The following is a 26369-nucleotide window of genomic DNA, read 5'->3' as shown; positions in this document are numbered from 1 at the left end:
TAATTATGCCTAAGAGCTGGGAGGACATATCCCAAAGAGGTTTGGGGGAGGGGCAGGGAATAAGGGCAGAGGGTGACAGTTTCCTGGATCCACCAAGGTCAGCACCAGATTTTAAACCCAAAGGACAGGAAATCCAGTGAAGACAGACCATCCAAGGACAGGAGCTGTCACAGGTGCAAAACCCAAGAGCCCCAGCCACCGCACACACTGCACTTCGCCTCTGGCGCTGGCCTGGGGCTTCCTGCAGTTTCTCATTAATGACTTAGTATCACCCCCAAATTTCAGAATGAGGAATCCGAGGACCAGAGGAGCTTTCACATCGACACACAAGCAGCAGGGTGGGACCTGAACCCTGGAATGTGAACGCCAGAGCCCACCCAGGCTCCTTCCACCAGACCACACCAAGTTTTCAAACGGAAGCCACCAGCAGATCCACAGAGGCCCTCAAATCAAAAGCTAGGATGTGGGCAGAGAGCAGAACACGGGGTAAGAAGGTCCCACGGCCAATATCGTGCCAGGCAGGCAAACTACTAAACCGATTCACCTCGCACAAACGAGGACCGGGCCGTGGACAGTCTTGAGACTCCCCAGGCATCTGGTCATTTGGAGCCAGTCCAAGATGGCGGCCTCCCTGGTGACGGGCAAGTCCGTCTCCTTGACTGAGGAGCAGAGTTCATCCCCGTCAGGCTCTCCAGCGGCCGCGCCCCCAGCACCAGACCCATGCAGCTTGTGCCTCAGAGCTCATGAATAGAGACTGCTGTCAGCCAGATGATCCTTCCCCTCGATTAAAAATATTTCTGGACAATTTTCCTGCACACACGGGTAGGCAGCCTCGTGGGGAAGCCATTAGCTTCCCAGGGGCAAGCCTCTCCACGCCCGGGGAGCCAGCATGGGCTGACGGATTTGGACGCAGACAAGGGCCGAGAGGATCAAGAGGGAAAGCGAGGAAGGCAAGCTGCACTGGCGGAGACAGCTGGAATGCCAACATTTCTCAGCTCTTTGTATTCTGGACCCAGGAGGAAACCCTAGTACGGCTGAATGATTGAAACCTCACACAGGTTCACGCGCTCAGGTAGCGCGTGCTGAATGAGAAGTTAGTCAAGTCCCAAGCTGGTTAAGTCTCCTATTTTAAATGTCTAGCATGGCTTTGAAGAGACCTTACAAAGAATCCCATCCATTTTTTTACTCCCAGATAATCAAGATTTACCCTCAAGCAGGCTTACCAGGCGCAAAGCCACGGCCGCCAAATCAGGGCTCATGCCACCCAACCCTGCACTCTTCCTCATCCCAGGTCACCCTCTGTCCTTTCACACTTAAAGAACCACCCACGCCCCCTCTGCATGCTCATTTTAAGGTTTTGATTATTACATAATAAAACATAGGGCCCCATGTTCCTGCAGCTGGGACCCCACAACAACCAAAAGAAAATGACAACTGCAAACCAGCTACGTCCCAGGCACTGGGGATCGTGAGGCAGACTAAACAAAGTCTGTCTTTGAGGAGCATGAAGTGCCATTCCTGAGGACAGACAATGAGCGGACAATGTGTGGCCCACAACGTCAGAGAGGATCGGAGGGAGCAGGGACAGCAGCGTCCCAAGGCCGAGGTGGGACTTCTGCAGGCTTGTTCACCAGCTAACACCGGCACCCAGGAGGGAGTCGCTGACTGAAGGATGAACCCAAGAGCAGTGCTGTGCGGGACAGGGAGGTGACATGTAGGCAAACAGACGTGGAAGCTAAATGGAGGTTATGGAGAACTGTCATCACGTTGAGAAATGACCAAAAATAAATGTGACAAACATTTTATGGCCTGTTTTCACAGAACACTCCACACCCAGCACTGTGAATGGCCCCAGGAAGCAGAGAGTAAATCACCGGGCTGCAGCAGTCTTTCTCAGGCCAGAAGATCTCACACGGGAGGAGCTCGGGGCTCTCCATCCACAACCAACCACTGTTCCTGGAAACCCCAATAATAACATCATCAACTTGAAGGGACACCCAGTGTAGCTCACACGCATCTTGTCTTTGAGTTCTCCCAACAATCCTGCAGGATGGGTAACAAAGGGCTTTGCCTGGGGCCACACACCAAACACAGGCCTGCATGATCGTGCTGTGTGTGGCTCAGGGTTCACAGACGCTGGCTAAATGCACCATCGTCATGTGACCCTGTAAAACAAGCAAGTCTAAACCACGTCTTAAAGGTGACTTAGTGGAGGAGCTCCTGAAAACGTCTGCCTCCACATCACACACCCGCATCACACTGAAAAAACACACTCCATCCAGGGCCTACTCTTCCTGTAAGCGCTCCAGGGCACCTGGTGTTCAGATCACGGTCACTGGGCATCACTGACACCAGCACCACCACAGAGTCCAAGTGCGCGATTCTGTCCCTTGACCCAGCAAATACCAAGGCCACTGAGGCGTCTGGAAGGGCTTAAGTGGGCCCCTCAAGTTCTCCCCAGCTGTGTATTCTCGCCGCAGGTCTGTTCTGTCCACGTCACACAACCTGGAACTTCATCCGCGCATTTGCAGAGCCCACGCTGCCCCTGCAGATTAACATCCACCTCCTCTTCCCAAGCAAGCATTCCCGCCCAATCCCAATATGAATGGCTCCTTAAAGTACTCTACGTGTAAAGGTCGGAATACATCCCAATTACTTTGATGATGTGTTTATATAAAAGGATTTTTTCCACTAATTCCCCAAAGAAAACGTCATGTATTTGCTTCATAAAAACCAACACACACACACACAAACACACACCCTACTTGTCATCTTCGGAAGGACTCGATTTGCTGACCATTTGACCACACTATCTATTCCCTAATAATTACTCGTCTCTGTCCCTCACAACTAGACGGTGGGCCCTAGGAGGCACACATCTAGAATCCTGGCAACTAGCGTAATAAGTGACCAGATTGCTAGGAGCAGAAGCAACGAAAGGATGAATGAACAGCGGACGAGTTGAGTGCGCCCCAGAGTGGCCTACCTACACTCCAATTCCGCCTCCGCTTAATCTGGGTAAAGCCAAACAAGCTTCAGCTTCTCCAAGTGGGACAGCCACCTCAATCCCCATTCCCCGCCTCCTGAAAACAGTCATCTTTGATCTTGCACCAACCTAGATCTAAGAAGAATTTTAATTAGGCTCATCTGTATGACATAGAGCAAGCAGATGCTTCTAAACAAAACGTCGTTTTTTTTTTCAGAGTAACTTCTCCGATTTAGTCACACTTTCCATCTGAGCTCCTAAACCAACAGTGATTATAATTTGTGGACAAAAAATGTGCAAAAACTTCAAGGTTCACCAGGGCAAAGCATTTCTATTCTTGGAAACTGAAGTATATGCTTTTGTCAATCCACACACTTTCTTCTCTCAATAATACTTCAAGCCATCGTTCAGGGTAGCCCAAAATAAAGCAAGCACACAAAGCTGCTTACACCTCTCTTTTTATTATTAATACATTTTTAGTTGTAGATAGAGACAATACATTTATTCATTCATTCATTTATTCATTTACTCAGTCATTCATTCATTCTTACGTGGTGCTGAGGATTGAACCCAGTGCCTCACATATGCGAGCCAAACGCTCGGCCACAGAGCCCCAATCCCAGCCCCACCTCTTTTCTTAATAACAAAAAATCTGTTCTGTGTTGTTTGTTATGGGCCTTTACATTGAAGCAGGAGCTAATGCACCCCAAGATCTTATACCTATGTATCAGCCTCACCCATCAATCATCATACCATCAAAACCGACTTCCCAACATCACACCCTCCAGTGAGGGCAAGGTTCCTCCATAAAGAAGGAAGGGAAAGGGAGAAAAATTGGAGCAGCAGAAGAAACCAGGAAAGGTGGTAAAGGGGAGATCAGCCTAAGAGTCTTTCCTGGTATGAAAAGGAGCTGGGCACAGGCTTTGGGATCACACTCTCAGTTACCTATCTGGCCACCACTGTTCTCCCCTACACCTTAGGAACACAGACTCAAGCACTATACCGTATGTTCAATCTGCCAGGCTGAAGGCACACCGAGAACCATCTCCATCAGGCTGGACACCCTGCTGCAGAGAGCTGGCCAACTCAACTGGCAGGGTTGTTCCCCAAGGTGCGACCCCAGAGATGGCCATAAACCTTGGTGCACTTATTCAACGGTCACCCAGCACAACCACTGTGACAGCCCTGGGCGAGGGGCTAGGAGAGCAACTGGTGTCTCGGCAAGGAACTGAACCTGTACTTCTGCAGTCCAGGCCAGACTCTATCTTTGAGCCACCAAAGCACATGCCAGACGACTATAATCCAAAGAACACCTACGCTCACTGCCTGGCCCACATCAGGTTCACTCAAGCACAGAGCACAGACCTGCAGCCTCACTGCTAAGATAGGCACATACAGTGAGCGCCTGAAGTACACGTCACCTCCTTTGTCCATATGAAAAGATTAAACTAAAAGGGGCCAACACACGCCCAGGAGCATAGAGCCACCGAACGGTCGACCCAGGCGTGAAATTCACAAGTGCCTCTCCAATGACAAAGTCCTTGTCCTATCCAATACACTCTCCTAAACAAACTACGTGGACCCTAACACATTCAACCAGGGACCCCTCTGCTGCCAGGCGCCCCGAGTCCTCTTTTTGCCTACTGGATGCATCCTTTGAGGCCCAGATCAAAATGCCACTCCTTTCCTCTGCCTCCCTCTCCTGGATTTAGCAGAATGTCTTGTACAGAGTAGTTGCTTAGTGAATGTTGACTACACTGAAAATATACATTTCTGCAAAAGGAAAACTACAGTACCTTTATTCTCAGAGGCATGAGCACTAAATCAGCTTCATTTTCGTGTATGTATGTAAACACTGGACTCAGTAAGTTTATGAGGAACTCAGTATCACACCATTGCTGGGCACACAGAAAAGGACAATGACTGACCAGAAAACCTCTCCCTGAAAACAGAGAAACAAAGAATTAATGTTTTACATGCATCAACCAAGATTCTGCACCATTATTACTTAATATCAATGAAATATCTTCCTGGTCATTGTTGAATTCAGAAAAACTGTTGCCTTGAAATATAAACACATGAGCTCATGTTTTTGCTTTGGAATGTGACTTTGCACTTATTCTGACATTTAAGTAAGTCTGTAAGGCCTCCTGTGAAGACCTGGATTGTGCTGTTCTAGGATATTGTCTGCTTTTCCACCCCGACTCCATTCCTTTCCACAAGCCACCAGTCAGCAGCACCCAAGGGAAAGGAACACAAGACCTGCTTCTTGGGGCTCTGAGGGCTTGGAAAAGTCCCTCAACCTCCATCAGCATCTTCTGTGGAAACGAGGACGTCACTATGGAGAGTGGCTGGCATAAACAGCGCTCAGTAACGTCTGGGGAGATGGAATTCACTTCTCCTTCCTTCTAAGAAACAGAGCCTCCATTTCCTCATTTATAAAATAAGGGAAATGGTACCTACAGCCCTGGGCTATGATGGGATTGCTCCGCCACACCCGCGTCTGGCACATGGTAAGCTGCAGAAGGGCTGGTGTGCACTCGCTCTCTCCTCTCTCTCTCTCTCTCTCTCTCTCTCTCTCTCTCTCACACACACACACACACACACACACACTTTCTGACAGAATTACGACTTGGCAGACTGCACCCTGCAGGTGAGTGCATGGTGGCAGCGGTGGCCACTCTGGCTGTGCTCTGCACTGAGGTGGCAACACCTACCCTCAGATCCCAACACCCGACACAAACTGTGCCTGCCTCCCCCACAGGCCACCACGGCAAGGAGCAGTCGCAGCCTCAGAAGTAAAACGAATCCACACACCAACAAGGTAAAAGGGGAAGCCCATGTGCTCCTCTCGGCCGCTGCAGGAAAAGCCTCTGACGGAATCAAACACCCATTCATGACAAACCTCAGCGAACCCGCAGCAGAAGGGAACCTGCAGGGACAGCCACCGAGCCTGCGGCTAACACACACCCGAGGAGCAGACTGGTGGGGAGCCAGGCGGGGACACCCCTCTCTACACACCCGGGGTTTCTGCTATAGGCTCCAGGAGGGAGACCCTAGGGAAGGAAAGCTCTTGGGAAAGACACTCTGGGTGGTACGAGGGACAACGAGCTTCCACGGAGGTGGCACAGCTGTCATCAGGACGCTGCTTTAGAAAGTGAAGGGGGCTGCAGCCCATTAGAGCCGGGGACAAGTAAAGGTCGTCTGGCTTATTTCGTGATTAAGGTTCTGCCTTAAGCTGACAAACCCCCGCGTGTTGGAACTGAAGCTATCGGATACCCAGGGGCACCCCGAGCCTAGCTCTCTGGTCCCACAGATGAGGAAACGGAGGCTCCAGAAGGAGGAGACCACTGGCCTTGCCCAGGATAATACGCCGCTTTCTACTGAAGACCAGAAGGAGGCGAGTGTTTTAAAAATGGAACAAACACAAAGAAGTGGTATATAATCTAAAGCTGTCATTTATACACATAACCAGTAAACGGACCCACCTGCAAGGTCACCAAGTAGCCTGCCAGGATCGGCACCAGGTAGAGCAGAGCCCACGTCCACCCCAGCAGCGCTGTGGCTCCGCCCTACACTGACCACTCACTCAGTGGGTGGAGGGAGTCACAGCTGGCCACAGGACCCCTCGGAGCCAGAGGAGACCCAGAGCAACACCTTCGGAACAGGTGCAAGATGTGAAGGGACGGCTACGTCTCACCGGCCTTTCTCAAAACAACTGTTCTGCCAACCAAAGGAAGAAACCTGAGGCCCTGCTGACCGCAAGGTCCTCCACCTGACCAGCAGTGGTCCCAGGCCAGCCCTCCCTCCAGAGAGCTGAGAGACCCAGCGGGCGCCTTCTAGACCCCGATGCACTTCATAAAGGAGAAACCCCTCTTCCAGCCTCCAGAGTCGGGGGCCCCCTTCAAACTTCTCCATTTCACTTACTTTTAAAAAGCAAAAGTCTGAAAGCAACATTAATCATCAAACATGTACAAACAAGGACTTCCTACCCTTTTCTAAAGCTTCCACCCACTCAAGCCCGAGGCGGGGGTTTTCCTGGATTCCCACCCGTTCCTCAGTCCCCACGGCCAAAAGGTCAGGCTTGTTCCTCTGCTGGTCTTTCCAAGCCGTCCCTGCTGACCCTGCCTGGCCTCTGCCTTGTCCGCCTGCCCATCTCCCCACCCTAACCCTGCGCCATCTCTGGGGGATCCTTCTCATACTGGGACCTTGCCCTGTCCCTGTCCCCGTGGCTCTGAAGGCCCCCCTCAGCTCCAACAGGATGAAGTCTGAGCTCCTCTGCTTAGGAGAACATGAATCAAGAAGTCAATCAGAAGCAGCCAACGCCCTCTGAGAAAATAAACCGTTTCCCTGACACAGGAAAAGACAAAGGAAAACAAGGAAAAAATTAATTTTTAACTGTGATAGAAATAAACTTAGTTCCAAATTCTAAAGACAGGATAATATTCAAAAAGAAAAGGTGAAATACATTGTGTGTCTCCCATGCGCACACACACACACACAGTATACATACACACAAAGAACACAAATATGTGCACAATAATGGGGCAAGAGTTTGTTTTTTAATTTTTACCCATCTAAATTCCATTTAGCTCTCTAGTAAAAGACCTTCTTTTTTAAGTGTGTGTGGTGCTAGGGTTTGAACCCAGGACCTAGTGCATGCAAGGCAAGCACCCTACCAACTGAGCTATATCCCCAGCCCTGTAAAAAGTCTTCTTAATAAACACTGAATTAAGAATTTTTATGAAGTAAATTAAATTCAAGCTCTTCTGTCAGTACTAGGGCAGCTTTCATTTAATGCATCTTCATAACAAAGGTAAGATATTCAAATGTACCCCCCAAAAGAGCACATCTGGCTTCAGCGCAGAGCAAGGTTCAAGGGCAGAAAATAGTAATGCGGGCAAAGGTGCGAACACAGCAGGAGCTCCTCCTCCAACTCCAAAGGCCTCTGTGGACTTGGTACGTCCCTGGACCTACACTTCATGGCACCTGGTCACCTTTAAGTTTCGGTTAATGAAAATTTCCACCTCATCTTCCTCCTACCCAACAGCAAAAGAAACTCGGACCCACCAAGGCTGTCCCTGCTTCACCAGCAAACTGAGGCCCGAGAGCACCTGGGGTGCAGGGAGACCCCTGGGGCCCCAGCCCCCCTCCATACCTGCCAACCTCCCACCCCTGGCCTCCCAACCTCAGGACTATGACCCTTGGGGCAAGGCCACTCTTCCTGGCAAGGGCCCCCATAAGATGCACCGTAAGATGTTCAGCAACCTTCCTGGCCTCCACCCCCCAGATGCCAGGAGCACCCCTCGTCCCCCGCCATAACCATCAAACATGCCTCCAGACCTTGCCAGAGTCCCTCAGCTGACCAGACTGAGCACCCGAATCCCGCTGCCCACACCATTCACCAGCCTCAACATCCAACCAAGGTCATGGGGTACCACTCTCATGGCAGCGTCTGGCTGGCTGCTTCTTCAATGTCCTCATCACAGTGAGGCCACAATGGCCACTTGGCCACCCAGCCCAGTCCACACCGCTCTTCCCTGGTGCCCGCCGGCCTACAGCAGAGCACCTCCCCCTCCCCTGTGCTTGCAGGACTCCAGTCCCCCCTCTGCTCCCTGTTACTTCTCGGATCCCTCCACACCCCAAGGCCCTAATGCAGGAGCCTCCCAGCCTGCCAAGGGCCTGGGGCTACACCAGGGACAAGCACAGCAGTGTGACTTAAACACCCGGCCTCTCCTAGAAGGAGCTGACACCATGAGACTGAAACAAGAGCAAGCCGTGGGCAAATCAGAGCTATCCAAAGGACGGCCACGTTCTCCCTCACGCACGGCCTGCCTGGGAGGCAAAGCCATCTCGCTGCTCTCCTAGGTCTCAGAGCCACTCTGTCCTGGGCACCGGGCCCCTGCTCCACCACGGCTGCCCTGGTACATGGAGCACTGGCCATCTGTGTGGCTCAGAGGTGATCTTTGTCACTCAGGTCAAACTCCAAGCCCCATTTTTTTGTTTGTTTGTTTTAAACAATACAAACTAGACTATGGGGAGTATTCAGATTTTATCGGTTTTTTAATATTTTTTAGTTGTCCATGGACCTTTATTTTTATTTATTTATAGGTGGTGCTGAGAATCCATGGTTCCCTGCCTTCACGCCAAGAGGAAAATCCCAGAGGGCATGTGTCGGTCAAGGAGGTGAAACTGCAGGTGGAAACGTCCAGTGCCTCTGGAGCTGGGGGGAGTGGCCAGTGGAACACAGAGCCCTCTCCCCCTGCACGCTCAGCACTCGCGGGCAGCTCCAGTCCACTCTGAAAGTCCTCTCCACACTTCCCCAAACAGGACGTGCTCCACCAGTGAGTCATGGAGAACGGGGTATTTCTAGAAATCCACTGGAAGGAAGGTGTGGGAGAGTCTCTGAAGGGAGAACAAAAAGACAACGTGGAAAGCTAATTACGAATCTGTAGGGCGGGAAGTGGGCTGCTGGCCTCCCCCTGCAGCCAGCCCAGCTCGCCAGACTCCACCTGCCCCCACAGTCCAACAGCTGGACCCAACAAATGCACCCTCCTGCACCTCAGCTCCGTCCACCACTCAGCCCGCTGGATCCCCGTCCACAGAGGGCCTGCCATCCCCTCCCCAGTGCTCCCTGCTCCTCCTCCTGCCCCCAAGGGTCCAGGAAGGCCACTTACCACCATGGCCTTGGCCTCCCTCGGCCAGGCAGCTACAAGCACCCACACCATGAGACAGGGCCAGCTGATCCCCTTCCGGGTCCTCTTAGGAGTTCTCACACAGAGCCCGTCTCTGTGCAGCCTGAGAACCGGCTCCAATGCTGTACAACCGGAGGCCTTAGGAGGCCAGGTGTGGGAAAGTGTGCACTCAAGACCACCCTGAGGTCAGGCATGGAAAAGTGTGCACTCAAGACCACCCTGAGGTGGAGTCAAGCTCTGCGACGTCCACTGTGTCCACTGCCTCCTCTCTAAGCTCGAGGGTGACTGCACCTACCCACGAGGACACTACACACATTAAACACATTTAACGTCTGTGGAGCACCTTATGCCTGGCACACAATGAGCATGATATATGTGTTTGTTAAACAAACACAAGTAAATGAAATCAGGTATGGTGGCGCACATCTGTAATCCCAGCTACCTAGGAGGCTGAGACAGGAGGATCCCAACTTAAAGTCCAGCCTCAGCAACTTAAGAGAGATCCTGCCTCAATAAAAATGAAAAATAGGGCTAGGGGTGCTGGGGTTGGGGCTCAGTGGCAGAGCACTTGCCTAGCATGTGTGAGGCACTGGGTTCGATCCTCAGCACCGCATAAAAATAAAGGCAAAGTGTCCATCTATAACTAAAAAAAAAAAAATTTTTTTAATTAAAAATTTTTTAACTAGTACAAAAAGAAAAAGAAAGAAAAAGCAAGTAAATGAGCATACTTGACCAGAGCCGCACTGGCATCAGCTGGGAAAGCCAGCGTCAGAGCAGAGGTCCGGCTGCTTCAGGGCCAGAGACGCCCTTCTCACCGCACAGCGAAGGAGGACGGCAGCTCTGCGAGAAATGGGCAGAGCATGCTGGTCCCAGGCCACCATTCACACCTTACCAGCGTTACTGAAGCAGAAACCAGAAGAATTCATAAAAAGCTGCCTCTGAAAAGAAATTATACACACTACAGAGCTACCTGGGCCTACAAAGAAAAAGACAGGCGAGCAGGAACGCCTCTGATCAAGGTGACCCCACAGTCTGTATTTAGAGACTGGGGACAGATTTCCACAAGACAGTACTAGGAACAGGGAAAGCTGGAGGGCAGAGCAGGCGCACTGCGACCCCAGGTCAGCTGTCACGTGGATGTCGATCACTGTCACCGCAGCCACCCACTGGGTCAGCCTCCCTACCCCGCTGGATGACAGTCGGACGAGCCACTGTTTCAGAGCTGTGCCCTCAATCTGCTGTGGTCCCACCAGTGAAGAAATGAGCTCAGGCCCACCATGTCCGCCCCTCCTAATGGCAGCAGCTTGGAGCTACGAGGACTCTGTGGAGCCCAGCTGGTGACGGATGGGGAACAGCGCTGCAGCCGGCCACGTGTCCAACCTAGGACGTCTGACTCCAGGGGGCCAAGGCCACCCTTTCTGCATAGGATGGGACTGAGACTCAGTTCTTGAGGGGGCTACACCAACTCAACTTTTAAACTGCTGTCCTCTTAGGACCAAGGCCCTGGGGTCTCAAAGAAGCAGTGACAACGCAACCCCCAGGAATGAACGCGGCCTTTCACTCCCGCCTTTCAAGCCGCGTTTGCCAGCCAGCTTGATGCCCCTGACAGACATGTGGGGAGCATGTGTGGGGTGCCAGGCACAATTCAAGGTGCTGGAGACGCATCACTCAATGAGGTGAAAGTCCCGGCCCCCGTGAAGTTGATGATCCAATAGGATGGAGGCAAGACAGAAAATAAAAACATGCCAAGTAAATGATGCACCGTGTGAGGAGGTGTTATGTGTGAGGGAACGGCAGGGCCGGAGCCGCAGGAGGGGCCGGCAGGGGAAGGGCAGGTCAGAAGGAAGGGAGACAGCCAGGCAGATGAGCAGCAGAAAAGAAGTTATCCAACAGACAGGGCTTGGGAGGGGCAGGGGTGGGATCAGCAGGGCCGGGGGCCAGAGTCTGGTCACTGCCCAGAGGTCAGGAGTGCCGAGTTCAGAGTCAAACCTTTGCACCAGGGCAGTGGCTGTTGAATAATCCAGGTGACAAATGACAGCCGTCCAAACTGAGCTGTAGAATGGAGAGAAGGGCCATGTCAAGAGACCGAAGCAGCAGAACAATCCACGGGATGAGAGAAGCAACACGCGGCTCCAGATACCACTGCCCAAAGGGTGGGCATCAGCTGGGGGAGGCTCAGGCAGGGCTGGGAAAGGCACCAAACCCTCCAGGTGCAAAGGAGAGGAAGGCGAGGCAGGAGGGTTCCAACCAGATAATGAGCATGGGGACACCCAAAGGCATGGTGGACAGCGGCCTGCCTCTTGGTAAACCAACAAGCAAGGACAGAGCCCTCCAGCAGTGTGGCCAGGGCAGGTGTCCAGGCATCTGAACGGAGGCTGGGCAGAGCTGGCCTCAAGAGGCCACGTGTATAACACAGAGCAAGCATTCCCTGGCAATCCACCAAGCAGGTGGCGGGTACTGTGTCCCAACACAAACCAAACCTTTTCAAAGCCCAAGCAGTCACCACCGCACAAGACGCTCACTAAAACTGGGGCTTCAAACAGAGAGGTGACCTGACAGGAGCCCCAGAGCAAGTCCCTCTTGACTGAGGTCAGAGAAAGAAGGTAGAACCAGAATCCCAGTGGGGAGCCAACGGAACCGCCACCTGCTCCCTGGAGGGGACAAGGTCCTGGTCAGGGAGGGAGGAAGGAGACGGATCCAGCAGACAGAGCTGCCCACCACTGCCTTCCTCTCCCTCCCATGCCACTGCAAGAAGCAATTCCTCCTGCCCAGACTGGCACAAGAAGGGGAAGGAAGTGGCTTGGGGAAAGTGACGACCCAGAACCACAAACCAGCCCAGCAGGCACGGCCACCACCCTGCCGGGGGGGCGGGATTTGTGCTGCCAGAAGGTAAGAAGCGGCCGTGCCCTGCCGTGGAGGGAGCCAGGAGCCTCCCACACCCGTGGCCCGTGCTGGGTGTGGACAGCACAGCCTGCCCCAGCTGGCTGCCTCTGAGCACTCTGCTGCGCCTACGCTTCGGTCCTGGTCAGGCCCCCAGGTTAGAACTGCGGCATTTTCCTAACATCTTCCTGGGAGAGGGAAGACCTTCCTCTCCTTGTTCATACCTACAGGCAGCTCAGGAGATGCAGCTCAGGAGAACAGATACCTCTCAGCTCAGGAGATGCAGCCCGAGTCAGCATCTCGGCCAGCAGCAGGGCCTGTGTCCAGGAGCAGAGGCTGCCCTGTCCTCCCTCCAGGGAAAACTGTGTTCCAGACAGCTACAGGCCTGCCCCCTGGGGAGTCAGTCACTACAAGTGATTTCCTCAGCTCAAAATCTTCTTCTCAGCAAAAGAAACCGTCAGTGAGGTGAATGGAGAGCCTACAGCTTGGGAGCAAATGTTTACCCCCTGCGCATCACACAGAGCACTAATCTCTAGGGTATGTAAAGGACTCAAAAAGCTAAACGCCAAAAAAACAAATAACCCAATCAATAAATGGGCCAAGGAACTGAACAGACACCTCTCAGAAGGTGATATACAATCAATCAACAACTATATGAAAAATGTTCAACATCTCTAGCAATTAGAGAAATGAAAATCAAAACTACTGATTTCATCTCACTCCAGTCAGAATGGCAGCTACTAAGAATAAAAACAACAATAAGTGTTGGTGAGGATGTGGGGGAAAGGCACACTCCTACACTGCTGGTGGGACTGCAAAATGGTGTAGCCAATATGGGAAGCAGTACGGAGATTCCTTGGAAAACTGGGAATGGAACCACCATTTGACCCAACTATCCCTCTCTTTGATCTATATCCAAAGGACTTAAAAACAGCATATTACAGGGACACAGCCACATCAATGTTTATAGCAGCACAATTCACAATAGCCAAACTGTGAAACCAACCTAGATGCCCTTCAGTAGAAGAATGAGTAAAGAAAATGTGGCATACATACACAATGGAATATTACCCAGCAATAAAATAGAATCAAGGCATTTGCAGGTAAATGGATGGAGTTGGAAAGTATCATGCTAAGTGAAGTTAGCCAATCCCAAAAAAACAAATGCTGAATGTTATCTCTGATATAAGGAGTCTGACTCATAGTGGGGTTGGGAGGGGAAACATGGGAAGATTAGACAAACTCTATATAGGGGAAAGGGGAGGGAGGGGAAGGAAAGGGGAAGGGGTGTAAAAAGACGGTGGAATGACATGGACATCACTACCCTAAGTACATGTATGAAGACACAAATGGTGTGACTTACTTCGTATACAAGCAGAGATATGAAAACCTGTGCTCTATGTGTACTATGGATTGTATGCATTCTGCTGTCATATATACAAATTAGAATAAAGAAGAAAAAGATCCCTCCCCAACCCTGGGCTCAGCCTGCAGTTCCTGGCAGACCCTCACCAGTCACCTGGCAGCCCACGCGGCCCACATGTGGTCATCTGAGTCCCTGCACTCCCTCAGGCTGTTAGGACTCTTGCTGCCATGGCAACCGTCTCTGCATCTGTAATCATCTGTTTACTTGTTTACTCTGAAACCCTGCACTCCCAGAAATCCAGGACTTCACTCACATCAGCACATGCCCTGCCCCAAGAGGAGGACAGACCCTCAACAAAGGCTGGAGAAGCAAACACGTAGTCCCTTCTGCAGAAATCATCAAACAACGCCCAGCAGCACCTCCTCACCTTTGAGTCAGGACCCCTCCGCACTGCCACCCACTCATTTGCATCCCAGCCACACTGACAGCCACCCAGTACAGAAGTTAGCCACCATCTAACACCCACCTCCACCTGCAGGTGACATGGGACACAGACCTCAGGCCCCACACTCCCTGGCGTTCTCTAAGCTTAGGCTCCGGCACCGTGCCCCTCCTAGAAGGCTCTCTCCGCCGTCTCCTGCTGCCATTTACTTCCTCACTGACTCCACACATACCTTCCAGTGGCCTCATGTGCGGGGTGTGCCAGGCTGCGCCAGGCTGCTCAGCGCCCACTCATCCTTCCAGGGCCACCTCAGCTTCAGACCCCTACAGGACATCAGCCACCACCAAGCCAGACGCACTGCTCCACCCTCTTCTAGCCCACTGGGCCTCTCTAACCCACCAGCAGCCCACCAAGGAGGGTGGTCCCGTTTCCTGTCTGCTTTGCCCCCACCCCACCCTGTGCCCAGCTCAGCGAGGGGCAGGTTATGCAGGTCCAGGTTGCTTATGCACAGAGGGAGTCCAGGCCCAGGGGAGTTCAGAGGAAGGGGCAACAGGGGTGGGGCTGACATTCCTGCTGACCCAGTGACCAGCATCCCCAGAGTAAGGGCATCGTGGAGGCCACAGAGGCTGCATGGGGTGCCTCCAGCACACGACGCCTCAACTACCTCTTCTGTCTGAATCTGCGTGGCTTCTCGGCCCCAGCGAGACTTGATGGGGGTGCAGCAATTTTGAAAAGTGCTCCCCAAGTGCTCCCTTCCTCTCTCAACACCCCCACCTGTCCCAGAGCTCCTCTTCTCTGCCAAGTCCCCTCTCTGACCCAACTGCCCACTGTCCAGCCCAGCCTCGATGGGGGTCCCACATCAATGAGAAGACACCCCAGCCTCTGAGGGGAGCCAGCAGCACCCGCAGACACCACATCTCCCACCTCCAGTCCTGCAGCCCTGAGAGGGGCTTTGGGAGCTGCTGGAAAGGTCACAGAAATTTGGCAGGAAATAGGAACCCCCAATGGATCTCACTACTGGGATGACAAAACTCAAATTCTGGCTACATTGGCTATATGGTGCTGCTTAGGAAGGGAACCATTCATAATCACATCATCAACTAAGCAGCATAAATTTACATGTATTAGGTATCAACAGAAATGATCTGCATTCGGGTGTGCCAGGTCACACACACAGCCTATCGTCCCTGAGAATCTGAGAAATTCAAAGTTGCAGTGGCCAGATGGAAAGAGACTACTGCTGTGTACATCACAGAGGAACTCTGCTTAGGAGGAAGGGTGCCATTCACCCCATCAGACACATCAGCCCCAGGAGGGGTCCTCTCCTGCTGCAGCCACCCTGTCACGCTTTCCAAAAGGAGGAAACCAACCACCCAACATTGCAACCAAGGAAATGAGGAAAAGAGGCAATGAGACGAGACTCAAAGACTGGGCATCGCTTAGCTATCACCCCAAATCCCCTGCTCTTCTCTAGGACAGCAGTGAGTGGGCAGGAAGTAAAAACAGAAATAGGCACTAAAACTAGAATGCTCACTGTGACAGATGACATGGGCATATTCCAACACTGAAGGAAGCTATGGGTGTCTCAAAAGGATGTTCCATTCCCATGATAAATAACTCAAGACGATGACTTCTCCAGGGTCATACAGCCAAAGCCTCTTTGTCAAACACGGGCCATGAATTATGTTTTACACAAAAATTCAGGAATTCCTAAAACCTTATTTTAAATGATTCACCCCAGTGCATTTAATTATAATTACCCAGTGAAACCTGCACTGTGCTCTCCAGTCCTGCTGCTATTATCTGCTATTAGGAACATGCAGCATCTCTTCCTGGAACAGCTGATACCTCTAGTATTAATAGTAACGAGTACTATTAACTCTCCTCTGACGTAGTGTGTGACACTTCCTCATTATCTGTGCTCGCCAGGCCCTTCTAAACGCAGTAATGCATTACAGACAGTGCATAGGATGCCTGACACCTGGCTCCAAACAGGAATTGGTCGGAGAAGTCAGAAGCAGACCAAGCACACTCAGAGGCCAGGCCCATTCTTTAAAATAAAATGACCACCAAGCACCTCCCAGATACTCCGCTGGTTCTGGGAAACAGGAAGACCGTTCGTTGGACAGGAGCTGTAAGATCTTGGTCCAGTCTGGGGGCCACCGCTGGATACCTTGTGTTAAGAAGCCACCGACCGTCAGGGAGGCTTCTCCTTGGCTGTAAAATGTCACCATGCCTGTCCTACCCAAGCAGTGTGTTGAAAACAGTCGAGTACCAATAAAAAGAAGACTTATTATAAGAAAAGAAAAATGAACTGTGCTCAGGAGTTCACGGCTGGTTTCGGGAAGTGAGAAGACAAACACAGGAAGCAGGTCCACTGTGTGGATGGTGCCTGATTCTACAGGAGACTGGCCGTAAAGGACTCTAGAAAGGTGACAACGCTCAAGTGCCTGGTGCTGCAGGGCACGGGCACCCGTGCCAAGTTCTGTCCCTCACAGAGCATGTGCCTCAGGGTTAGGGGCTGGAGGTGCAGCAGAGACCAACACCCTGAAAGGGTGAGGGTGGGAGGCTGCAGGTGGGGATGGAAACTTCCCAGGCCCAGCAGGCCGGGGTTGCCCAGCAGAGAGCCGATTTCTGGGCCACGGGAGGGTTGTCTGAGCAGCCACCCCCTCACCCTTCAGGCCTCGCTGACATCCACCTGTCCCCAGCCCCAACAGGAACAAGCCACTCACCCCAACAGGCAGAAGGGCTGGCTCCTGAGGGCCAGGTGCCCCGTGCCATCTCTCTCCAACCTCCCAGCACTTCTCATCCCTGGTGGGAGCTGGCGATGCCAGGCCAGGGCACAGTCTGCTGGCATTTTTAGAAGATGGCAGCAGGCCCTGCTTTCCCAGGCTCCCTGCGACCTGTTTGCCGAGTCCCCCCTCCCAGGCTTCAGAGGCAGGGAGGCTGTGACACAGGGTGGTCTTGTACAGCAGCCAGGACAGAGCTTGGGGCAGGGGCCAGCGTCCCCATCAGCTGATTCTGCCCCTCCCCCATTTACCACGAAGCCCCGCCGCAGGAGGCTGGCGAGACTCTCCAAGGTGGATTCCCCACGTTGGCAAGTGCCCTTCAAGCCACTGACAGTCGTTCTCAGATCAAGACACAGGCATCCGTTGCTGGGGAAGCGGCACGTAGCCCCTGCAGGGCCCAGGGGAGAGTGGTACACTCCCTGCAGAGCATACAGGAATACAATAGGCTTTATATAAATGCACAGGTAATCAGTGGCTGGCTGACTGAATGGTTGATCTTTTATTTTTAAATAGCAGGTTCCTTAAAGGTAAAGATGAGATTGCACTTTTAATATTTTTATTATACTTTTAATATTTTTGTTATAATGTTTGCATCAAGTTCACTTCTGTACAGGGCCCTCTGCCTGAGACCAAGTACCCAAGCCACCAGTCCCTCTGCCAGGCACTGGGTGTGTGAGGCAGGCATGTGTGAGGAGGCACACAGGAAACCACCCCAGGCGCTGGTCCCTGAAGCCTGCTGGGCCTCTCCCTGGCAGAACCACTGCTTCTCCTGCCTCCAGCTCAGGAGCCCCTAGAGCATTAGGTTGAGGTGAATGGAGAGCCTGTCCCGGCTGGGCACCCAAGGCCTGGTGCTGAGCTTTAATAAAGGAAGAAATGAAGGCCCCAACAAACCAGCCACAAGCCTACCAACCAGGTGACAGCCAACCCAGCAGGCGGTCCCACCAGGGAGAGGACCCCGCCATACACTGTGTTCCCAATGCCCTAACTCAGACCCGGGCACACCTGGACCTCCCCTGCACAGCCAGTTCTCCCCCCCACCGCCCGTCTCCCTGCCTCTGGCCTTTCCTGAGCTCTCCCCCTCCCTCCCCGCCTCCCACTCCCACGCCAGACCAGTCTTCCTCCTGTCCTGCTCTGCTCAGGCTCTAGCAGAGCAGACTCTAGAGGCCCTACACCCTACTCCATCAGTTCCCAGTGGAGACTCCCAGGCCTCCCGGTCCAGCGCTGACCCTCCTGTGCCCTGGGATCATCATGACTTCAGGAGGTAGACCAGGAAGCAAGAGGTGAAGTGAAAGGATGTTCTCACTTCATGTAAATCACCGAGGGGTGTTCCCACCGTGGCCAGTCACTGGTCACTGCAGCCAGCAGACGTTGGAACAATGGCCCATGTCACATGGACCACTAGACAAGTGGCTTGAAGGTTCCTTACCTCCAAATACGCTGCCCCGGCCGGGACAGGCTCTCCATCCAGCGGAACCTAATGCTCTAAGCCAGGAGTGGGACACACTTTTCCCATAAAGCGCCCACCAGGAAACAGTTCGGGCTCCGTGGGCCGCACATACGCCAGCTCGGCTGCGTTTTCTGTGGGTTTCCTTTTTCCCCTTAAAGACCCTACACCCCATTTTTAGCTGATGTTCTTTGCACACAGCAGGCTGTGGGCTGCTTGCTGACCTCTGTCCTGAGAGGACAGACGAGCCCCAGTCACACAGCCCAACCCCAGCCCCTTCTGCTCGCTCTGATGAGACCCACTCCACGGAGGAGACCACGCCCCACAGAGGGCTCGCAGAGCCGTGTGCACACACCTCGCTTGGCCTCATCATGCAGAATGTGCCACACTTCAGAGCACACTCCCCCGGTGGGCCCCAGCGCTGGATGCATGGACGGCAGGGGACGGACAAAAGGGTCACGAAGTGAGTCAAAGTACCTATGTCAAGAATCCAGAGAGGAAAGTGGCTCTGAGGGCTAGGGGATATCAGGGAAGCTCCCCAGAGCGACAGGCAGGATCAATACAGTTTTCTTTTTTCTCTTTAAATTTAAAAATCAGAAGTTTTTTTTTATTTTTTATTTGTTTTAACTAGTTATAATGACAGTCGAGTGCTACATCATACGTAGATGGGATATAATTTCTCATTTTCCTGAGTGTACATGTTGCAGAATCATATTGATCACGCAGTCACATATATACATACAGTAATCATGTCTGTTTCATTCTACAATCTTTCCTATCCCCACATCCCCTCCCCTTCCCTCCCATCATTTTCCTCTACCTAGTCTAAGGTAATGCTATTCTTCCCTAGTGCCCCCCACCTGATTGTGAATTAGTATCCGAATATTAGAGAAGACATTTGGCCTTTGTCTTTGTGGGATTGGCTTATTTCGCTTAGCATGATATTCTCTAACTCCAACCATTTACTAGTGAATGCCATAATTTCCACTCTTCTTTAAAGCTGAGTAATATTCCATTGAGTATATACACCACATTTTCTTTATCCATTCATCTATTGAGGGACACCTAGGTTGGTTCCATTGTCTAGCTATTGTGAATTGAGCTGCTATAAACATTGATATGGCTGTGTCACTACAGTATGCTGATTTTTAAGTCCTTTGGGTATAAACCAAGGAGAGGGATAGCTGTGTCAAATGGTGGTTCCATTCCCAGTTTTCTGAGGAATCTCCATACTGCTTTCCATAGTGGCTACACCAATTTGCAGTCCCACCAGCAGTGTATGAGTGTGCCTTTTTCACCACATCCTCGCCAACATTTATTGTTGCCTGTATTCTTGATGATTGCCTTTCTGACAGGAGTGAGATGATATCTTAGAGTAGTTTTTATTTGCATTTCTCTAATTGCTAGAGATGTTGGACACTTTTTCATATATTTGTTAATCAATTATATTAGCATAATTCTAAAGAGAAAAATTGAAAGTATTCCCACTAAAAACTGGAAGAAGAAAAGGATGTCCTCATTCACCACTTCTATTCAACATCATCCTTGAAACTCTAGTCAGAGCAATTAGAGAAAAGAAAGAAATTAAATGGGTACACATAGGTAAAGAAGAACTCAAACTATCACTATTTGCTGATGACATAATTCCATATCTGGAAGATCCAAAAAATTCCACCAGAAAACTCCCAGAACTAATAAATGAATTCAGAAAAGTAGCAGGATATAAAATCAACCCACACATAAATCAAACGCATTCCTACACATCAGTGATGAATCCGCTGAAAGAGAATTTAGGAAAACTACCCCAATCACAATAGCCTCAAAAAATAAAAATAAAATATCTGGGAATCAATCTAACAAAAGAGGTAAAAGACCTCTATAATGAAAACTACAGAACACTAAAGAAAGAAATTAAAGAAACCTCAGAAGATGGAAAGATCTCCCATGCTCCTGGATAGACAGAATTAATATTGTCAAAATGGTCACACTATCCAAAGCGCTATACAGATTTAGTACAATTCCTATTAAAATTCTAGTGATATTCTTCACAGAAATAGAAAAAGCAATCATGAAATTTATTTGGAAAAATAAAAGACCCAGAATAGCTAAAGCAATCCTTAGCAAGAAAAGGAGGCATCACAATACCAGACCTTCAACTATACTAGAGAGCTGTAGTAACAAAACAGCATGGTATTGGCACCAAAACAGACTTGTAGACCAATGGTACAGAATAGAGGACACAGAGACTAACCCACATAGATACAGTTATCTCATACTAGACAAGGGTGCCAAAAACATTCACTGGAGAAAAGACACCCTATTCAACAAATGGTGCTGGCAAAACTGGAAATCCATATGTAGCAAAATGAAATTAAACCTCTCTCACTCTGCACAAAAATCAACTCAAAGTGGATCAAAGATTCAGGCACTAGAACAGAGACCCTGCACCTAATAGAAGAAAAAACAGGCTCAAATCTTCACCACGTTGGACTAAGAACTGACTTCCTTAACAAGAAGTGCAAGAAGTAAAATCAAGAATCAATAAATGGGATGGATTCAAATTAAAAAGCTTCTTCTCAGCTAAGGATACAATATCATGAGGAGAGAGCCTATAGACTGGGAGAAAATCTTTACCACATGCACCTCCAATTAAGCATCATCTCTAGGATATATAAAGAACTCAACAAATTTAAGAACAAAAAAAAAATCAATAAATGGGAACTGAACAGACACTTCAATATATTTTTCAAAGAAGAAATTAGATATTAATTAGGAAGCTGTATAGAGCAGACACTTCAATAATTCTTATAATTGATTTTTCTGTCTGATTGTTTCAAAGGATGACATGACAACCTTGATTTTGCCAACCAAAATGATTTATTTCCAAATATCAGCAACCTTTTAAAGGAAAGTCATGAGATCACAAAGTCGGGCTGCCTGGACCTGACAGTCAAGAAACATCTTCTGAGAACCAAGCGCTGGGCTACGCGTTGGGCGGGTGGGCTCCGAGTCCTCACCCCAGGCTCTAGGGCGGGCCGGGGACCCCACGTGGAAACTAGGGAGTGTACACACAGGGGCACTCTGGGTCTGGGAGTGCCAGCCAGGGGCCGCACTTCACCCTGTCCTGGCGCTCGGCGCAGATGCCCACACGCCAAGGCTCATCCTCACAGAAGGCCACACGTCCCAGAAACAGATTCCCGTGTCATTCTGCCAGAGCCAAGCTCCACCCTCAGACACCCTGAAGCCCCCGTGGGCCAAGCCCCGGGAAGAGGCTGCCCACGTGCACTCATTTTCTCAGTGAACTAAGTCACCAAAATCACAGCAGAATTCAGAAACTACATTTGTGGGAACTTTCCTTCGTGAGCCACATGCCTCCCGACCCAACAAGGCAGAGAGGACTCTGGTGGTGTTGTCACTGTTGTGCGGGGGGACCAAAACCAGGGTCTCACTCGCACTAGGCCAGCACCTACCACCGAGCTAGACCCACGTAGCGAGGCTGGCTGTGGCCGAGTGAGACCCTCTGGGACTCCTGCAGGAGGGTTCCCGCCGCTCTGCGACGCTCCAACTCCTCTCTCTTCCTCCCCCCACTTGCTGCTCACCTGTTTCCCTGTGGCCTCTTCTGGGAGCCTGAGGACACCATGCGTCCGACCTACCGGGAAACCACACAAGCTGTCCAGGGCTCCTTCCCTCTGGCGTTGGAGGCCTTTGCCGACTCCCAAGCACTCAGGCATACCTTATGATTGACGGCTTTTGGGAGCTCACAGTACATTTTCCTTTGGAAAAACAGCAAAAACAAATTTCCAGAACACTCATTTGCTGACCCTACCACTCCTTACTCAAAGCCACATCTAGCAGAATCCTACAGCAGTTCACATGGTATTAGAGGCCAAATAAAGCCCTGATGTGACAGAGCAGGCCTCACTGGCTTAGGGTACAAGTGGCCTGACAGACCCAAGGAGGTTCATAAATTAAAAGAGCAAATAAAGCAGGGCCCCTGAAGAGCCGTCATATTAGTGATGACTAAAGCCATTTTGTCATAAGATCAATGGAACCTCCTTTAGTCTGACCATAAAGAAGAAAACTGTGCACTTCAAAAATTAAGCTTCTTCCAATGTTGCTATAGAAGATAATAAATCACCTGAAAAGCTAGAATAAGCCCTGTTTTGGAAAACTGAAGCTGGATGGTAGGAAAGGAGGCCAGCGTTCAATGTCATTGACAACAGCAGCCTGAAATCCCAAACTGCAGCCCACTCTCAAGACCCCTCTGGAGGGGCAGCTTCTTTAAAAAGAAAACATGGGCCCAGAGAGTCTGGAAATGTAGAGTTGAGAGGAAATGCAGGGAACGAAAGGGCACAGGGGATGAGAAATGGGGTCTTCGGGTACTACTTAGACTGCAGCTCAGTATCCTGTCCCCAAAGAGAAGGTGGGCCAGGAGTGAGACTGAAAGGACACGGACGGGCAGCGCGCCATCCTGCCTCCCAACATTCGCACCCAGGGCTCTCCCGGCTGGGAAAGGACCCAGCAGAACCTCTTCCAGGTCTAAAGCTTCCAACCATCGAGCTGCAGCCACAGTGTACAAAACCTAGGGTTCTGACGACCCCGCTGCTCCCACTGTGAACACGCCTCCTCCCTACTTGTCAAAAAAAAAAAAAGCAGACCATTTACAAGGTGAGAAGAAAACCAGGAATTTCAACAATTACCTCCAGTCAAAACCTGAGTGGCTGTCCATGGGGAACAAATCAAGGTGATGCTTACCAAAGAGGCCACCAAACAGCTGCAGGAGCAACAGTGGCGAGGAGCTGGGGTCGCAGGGACAGACGGGCAGCTCCTGCTGAACTGTGAAGCCTCAGGTGACCCCAACACCACAGCCAAGTGAAACCCACCTACCAATGCCAGACACGTCGCCACTCACTCCCTCTGCACGCAGACAGACAGTGGGCAAAACTTCCCCAACTAGGAGGAGTAAGGCAGATCAAGTAAGTCTGAGGAATTCCAGCTGTACATGAAAACGGTTGTTTTGGTACAGTGGTTAGGGAAAGCCTCTCTTCTGCGCACATCATTAGGCTCTTGAACATGATTAGGAACCGAACCAGCAATTAGGCAAGGAAGGCAGCCATCTCATCAAGGAACGAATAAGGCCGTCTCTGATGTATCAATTACCAAAACTAACTGTATTTCTAGACCCTAACAACGGACAATCCAGAAATAAAATCAAGAAAATGATCTCATTCACAACAGCAAAAATAATAAAATATCTAAGAATAAATTTAACAAGGTACATTTTTTAAATGAAAGACTTAAATAAGTGAAAAAACATCCCAAGTTCATAGATTGAAGGATGTTAAGAAGGTTTATTAAGATGTCTACACTCCCCAAATTGATCTAATCTTGAATAAAATTCCACACAACCCCATAAGAATCCTAGTTTTCCACCCCCCCCCCAGGAATCGAAGTTGATCTGATGGAAATGTGAGAGACGGAGGAGGACCAACATATTCCTGAAATAAAAGACAAACTTGGAGGCCTCCTACTTCCCATTTCAACACTCACCCTAACCTACAATAGCGGGGACTCTGGTTCTCTCACAGAAAAGACAGAAAAGTCAATCACAGAATCAAGACTCAAGAAATAAAGCCACACACCAAAGACCAACTGGTTTTGGTAGAAGACACACAGCACTCAAGGGGAAAGAGCAATCTTTCCAACACATGGTGCCAGGACAAGTAGATACGCAGTTAACATAGGTTAACTCAAAAGGGAGCACACCTGAATGCGAGAGCCAAAACCTGAAAACACAGGCATCAGTCTTGGGACCTTATGAGGGAAGAGTTTCTTAGACATAACAGCAAAGCATAAGCAACCAAAAGAAAAAAACAGCTTCATCAAAAAATAATTTTGTGTGTGTGTTTTGAAGGAACCAAGTGAGTGAAAAGACAATCCAGAAGACGGGAGAAAATACTTGCAAACTATCTGTTTAGGGCCTAGCGTCCAGAATGTCTGAAGTACACTTGCAATTCAACAATAAAAAAAACAAGCAACCCAATATAAAAATGGGCTACCCATCCGAATAGATATTCCTCTCCAAGGGGGACACAAACAGCAACAGGCCCACGGAACGGCACCCAACATGCAAATCCAACAAACCCACAGTGAAATACCACTGGGACGGGCATGATCAAAGGACAGATAACAGCAAGTGTTGACAAGGATAAGGAGAAACTGGAACCTTCACACGCCACAGGGGGGCAGTGAAGGGGTGCGATCATTATGGAAAGCCATCTGGCGGTTCCTCAAAAAGTGAAATATAGTCACTGTATGACTTGGCACTTCCACTCCTCGTTACACACCCAAGAGAAGTGAAAATAAGTGTCCACACAAAGCCTTGCACAGAAATTTCATAGCATTATTTATAATAGCTCCAAAGCAGAAATGATCCAAAGGCCCATCAACTGACTTACAGATAAGTAAAATGTGCTATACCATCCAATAAAATGTTACCCAGCCATAAAAAGGCAGGGAAAGCCGGGCACAGTGGTGCACGCCTGTTATCCCAGTGGCTGGAAGGTTAAGGCAGGAGCTTCACAACTTCAAAGCCAGCCTCAGCAACTTAGCAAGACCCTGCCTCTAAATAAAATATGGGGATGTGGCTCAATGGTTGAGTGCCTGGGTTCAATCTCCAGTACCAAAAAAAAAAAGAGAGAGAGTCCAGATTCATGCTACATCCTGGAGAGCTCTGGGCTACATAAAAGAAGCCAAGCACAAAAAGTTGCACATCACATGACTTCATAAACGAAATGCCCACAACAGGCAAGTCCCCACAGACAGGAGGGAGATGAGTAGCTGTGGGGAGAGGGAGTGACTGCTAACAGGTATGGGGTCTCTGTGTTGTCGTGAAATATTCTGTGACTGAACGGTGGTGGTGGCTACACCACTGTGGGTACACTAAAAATCAGAGAGTTGGATTCTTTACAAGTATGAATCTGATGGTTTGTGAATTAAATCTCAACTTTTTAAAAAGAAACAAACAACAACAAAGTACTCAGGAAGCCATAGAAAGGTTTTAAAAAATAAATACTTGAACTTAAAGACAGGATTTAGCACCTACATGACCTTCTCCAACTTCTACACTAACCACTGCTTACTCATTTTTATTTCAAGCATTTATTCCAGAGCCTTTTCAAATATATGTGACACAAAGAATTATGGAGTGTTCAGGGTGGGGAGGGTGGCCAGAGATTACCTACTCCAAATCCCAATGTAGAGAAGGCCCAAGATCACACAGCAGGTGAAGGGCCAGGTTAGAACTGGAACCCAGCTCTCCTAACCCCTGGCTAGTGTCTTGCACTCCTTCAACAACCAAGGGGACCCACAGGGTGCATTGAAGGTCGCTGCTTCCTGCAGGGTGCACATCCTCCAGTGAGGAGCCATCCACGCCATTTCCTGACCACAAATCCCTGAGACCATCTAGGGCCTGCTTTTCACCTTAGTCAAGAGGCCAAGGTGTTGCAGCAAAGACTGCAAAGAACACTACAGACAACACAGCTCCATTTGTCCCAAACTGAAACCAGCACCGTGTGCTGGTGGCACTCCACCTCCAACGGACCACTCCGGGGACGACCACCTAGACTCCAGGGACGTTATTGGGGAAGGCTAAACAGGGCGGGGGGGGGGGGAGGGACACACAGGAGTGGGGAAAGTTCATTTTCTTCTCTAACTTCTTTAGAAGTACGAACATAAAAAGCCAAGATAAAGAGAAACGCAGAGAAG

General features: G+C 50.3%; 1 protein-coding gene across 6 annotated transcripts in view; it reads right to left on the bottom strand.

Annotated features, from left to right (window-relative positions):
* The window catches only part of Asap2 (ArfGAP with SH3 domain, ankyrin repeat and PH domain 2), a 151866-nt gene that overhangs the window by 116473 nt on the left and 9024 nt on the right, over positions 1-26369 (bottom strand). Inside the window, exon 1 of one of the 6 annotated variants that reach the window (XM_058578351.1) lies at positions 11671-11810. The exons of 4 other annotated variants lie outside the window; for them this stretch is intronic. In XM_058578351.1, the coding sequence (XP_058434334.1) occupies positions 11671-11757 (87 nt within the window). In that variant the 5' untranslated portion in view covers positions 11758-11810. Of the gene's footprint in view, positions 1-4782; positions 4846-11670; positions 11811-26369 lie in introns of those variants that run through there. One more of the 6 variants, XM_058578352.1, reaches the window with a different exon arrangement.

Source organism: Marmota monax, unplaced genomic scaffold (assembly GCF_021218885.2).
Source record: "Marmota monax isolate L192 unplaced genomic scaffold, Marmota_monax_Labrador192_F-V1.1 WCK01_AAM20220418_F8-fsc00010, whole genome shotgun sequence".
In the NCBI taxonomy this organism is placed as follows: Eukaryota; Metazoa; Chordata; class Mammalia; order Rodentia; family Sciuridae; genus Marmota; species Marmota monax.
This window is presented reverse-complemented; position numbering and strand designations above follow the sequence as displayed.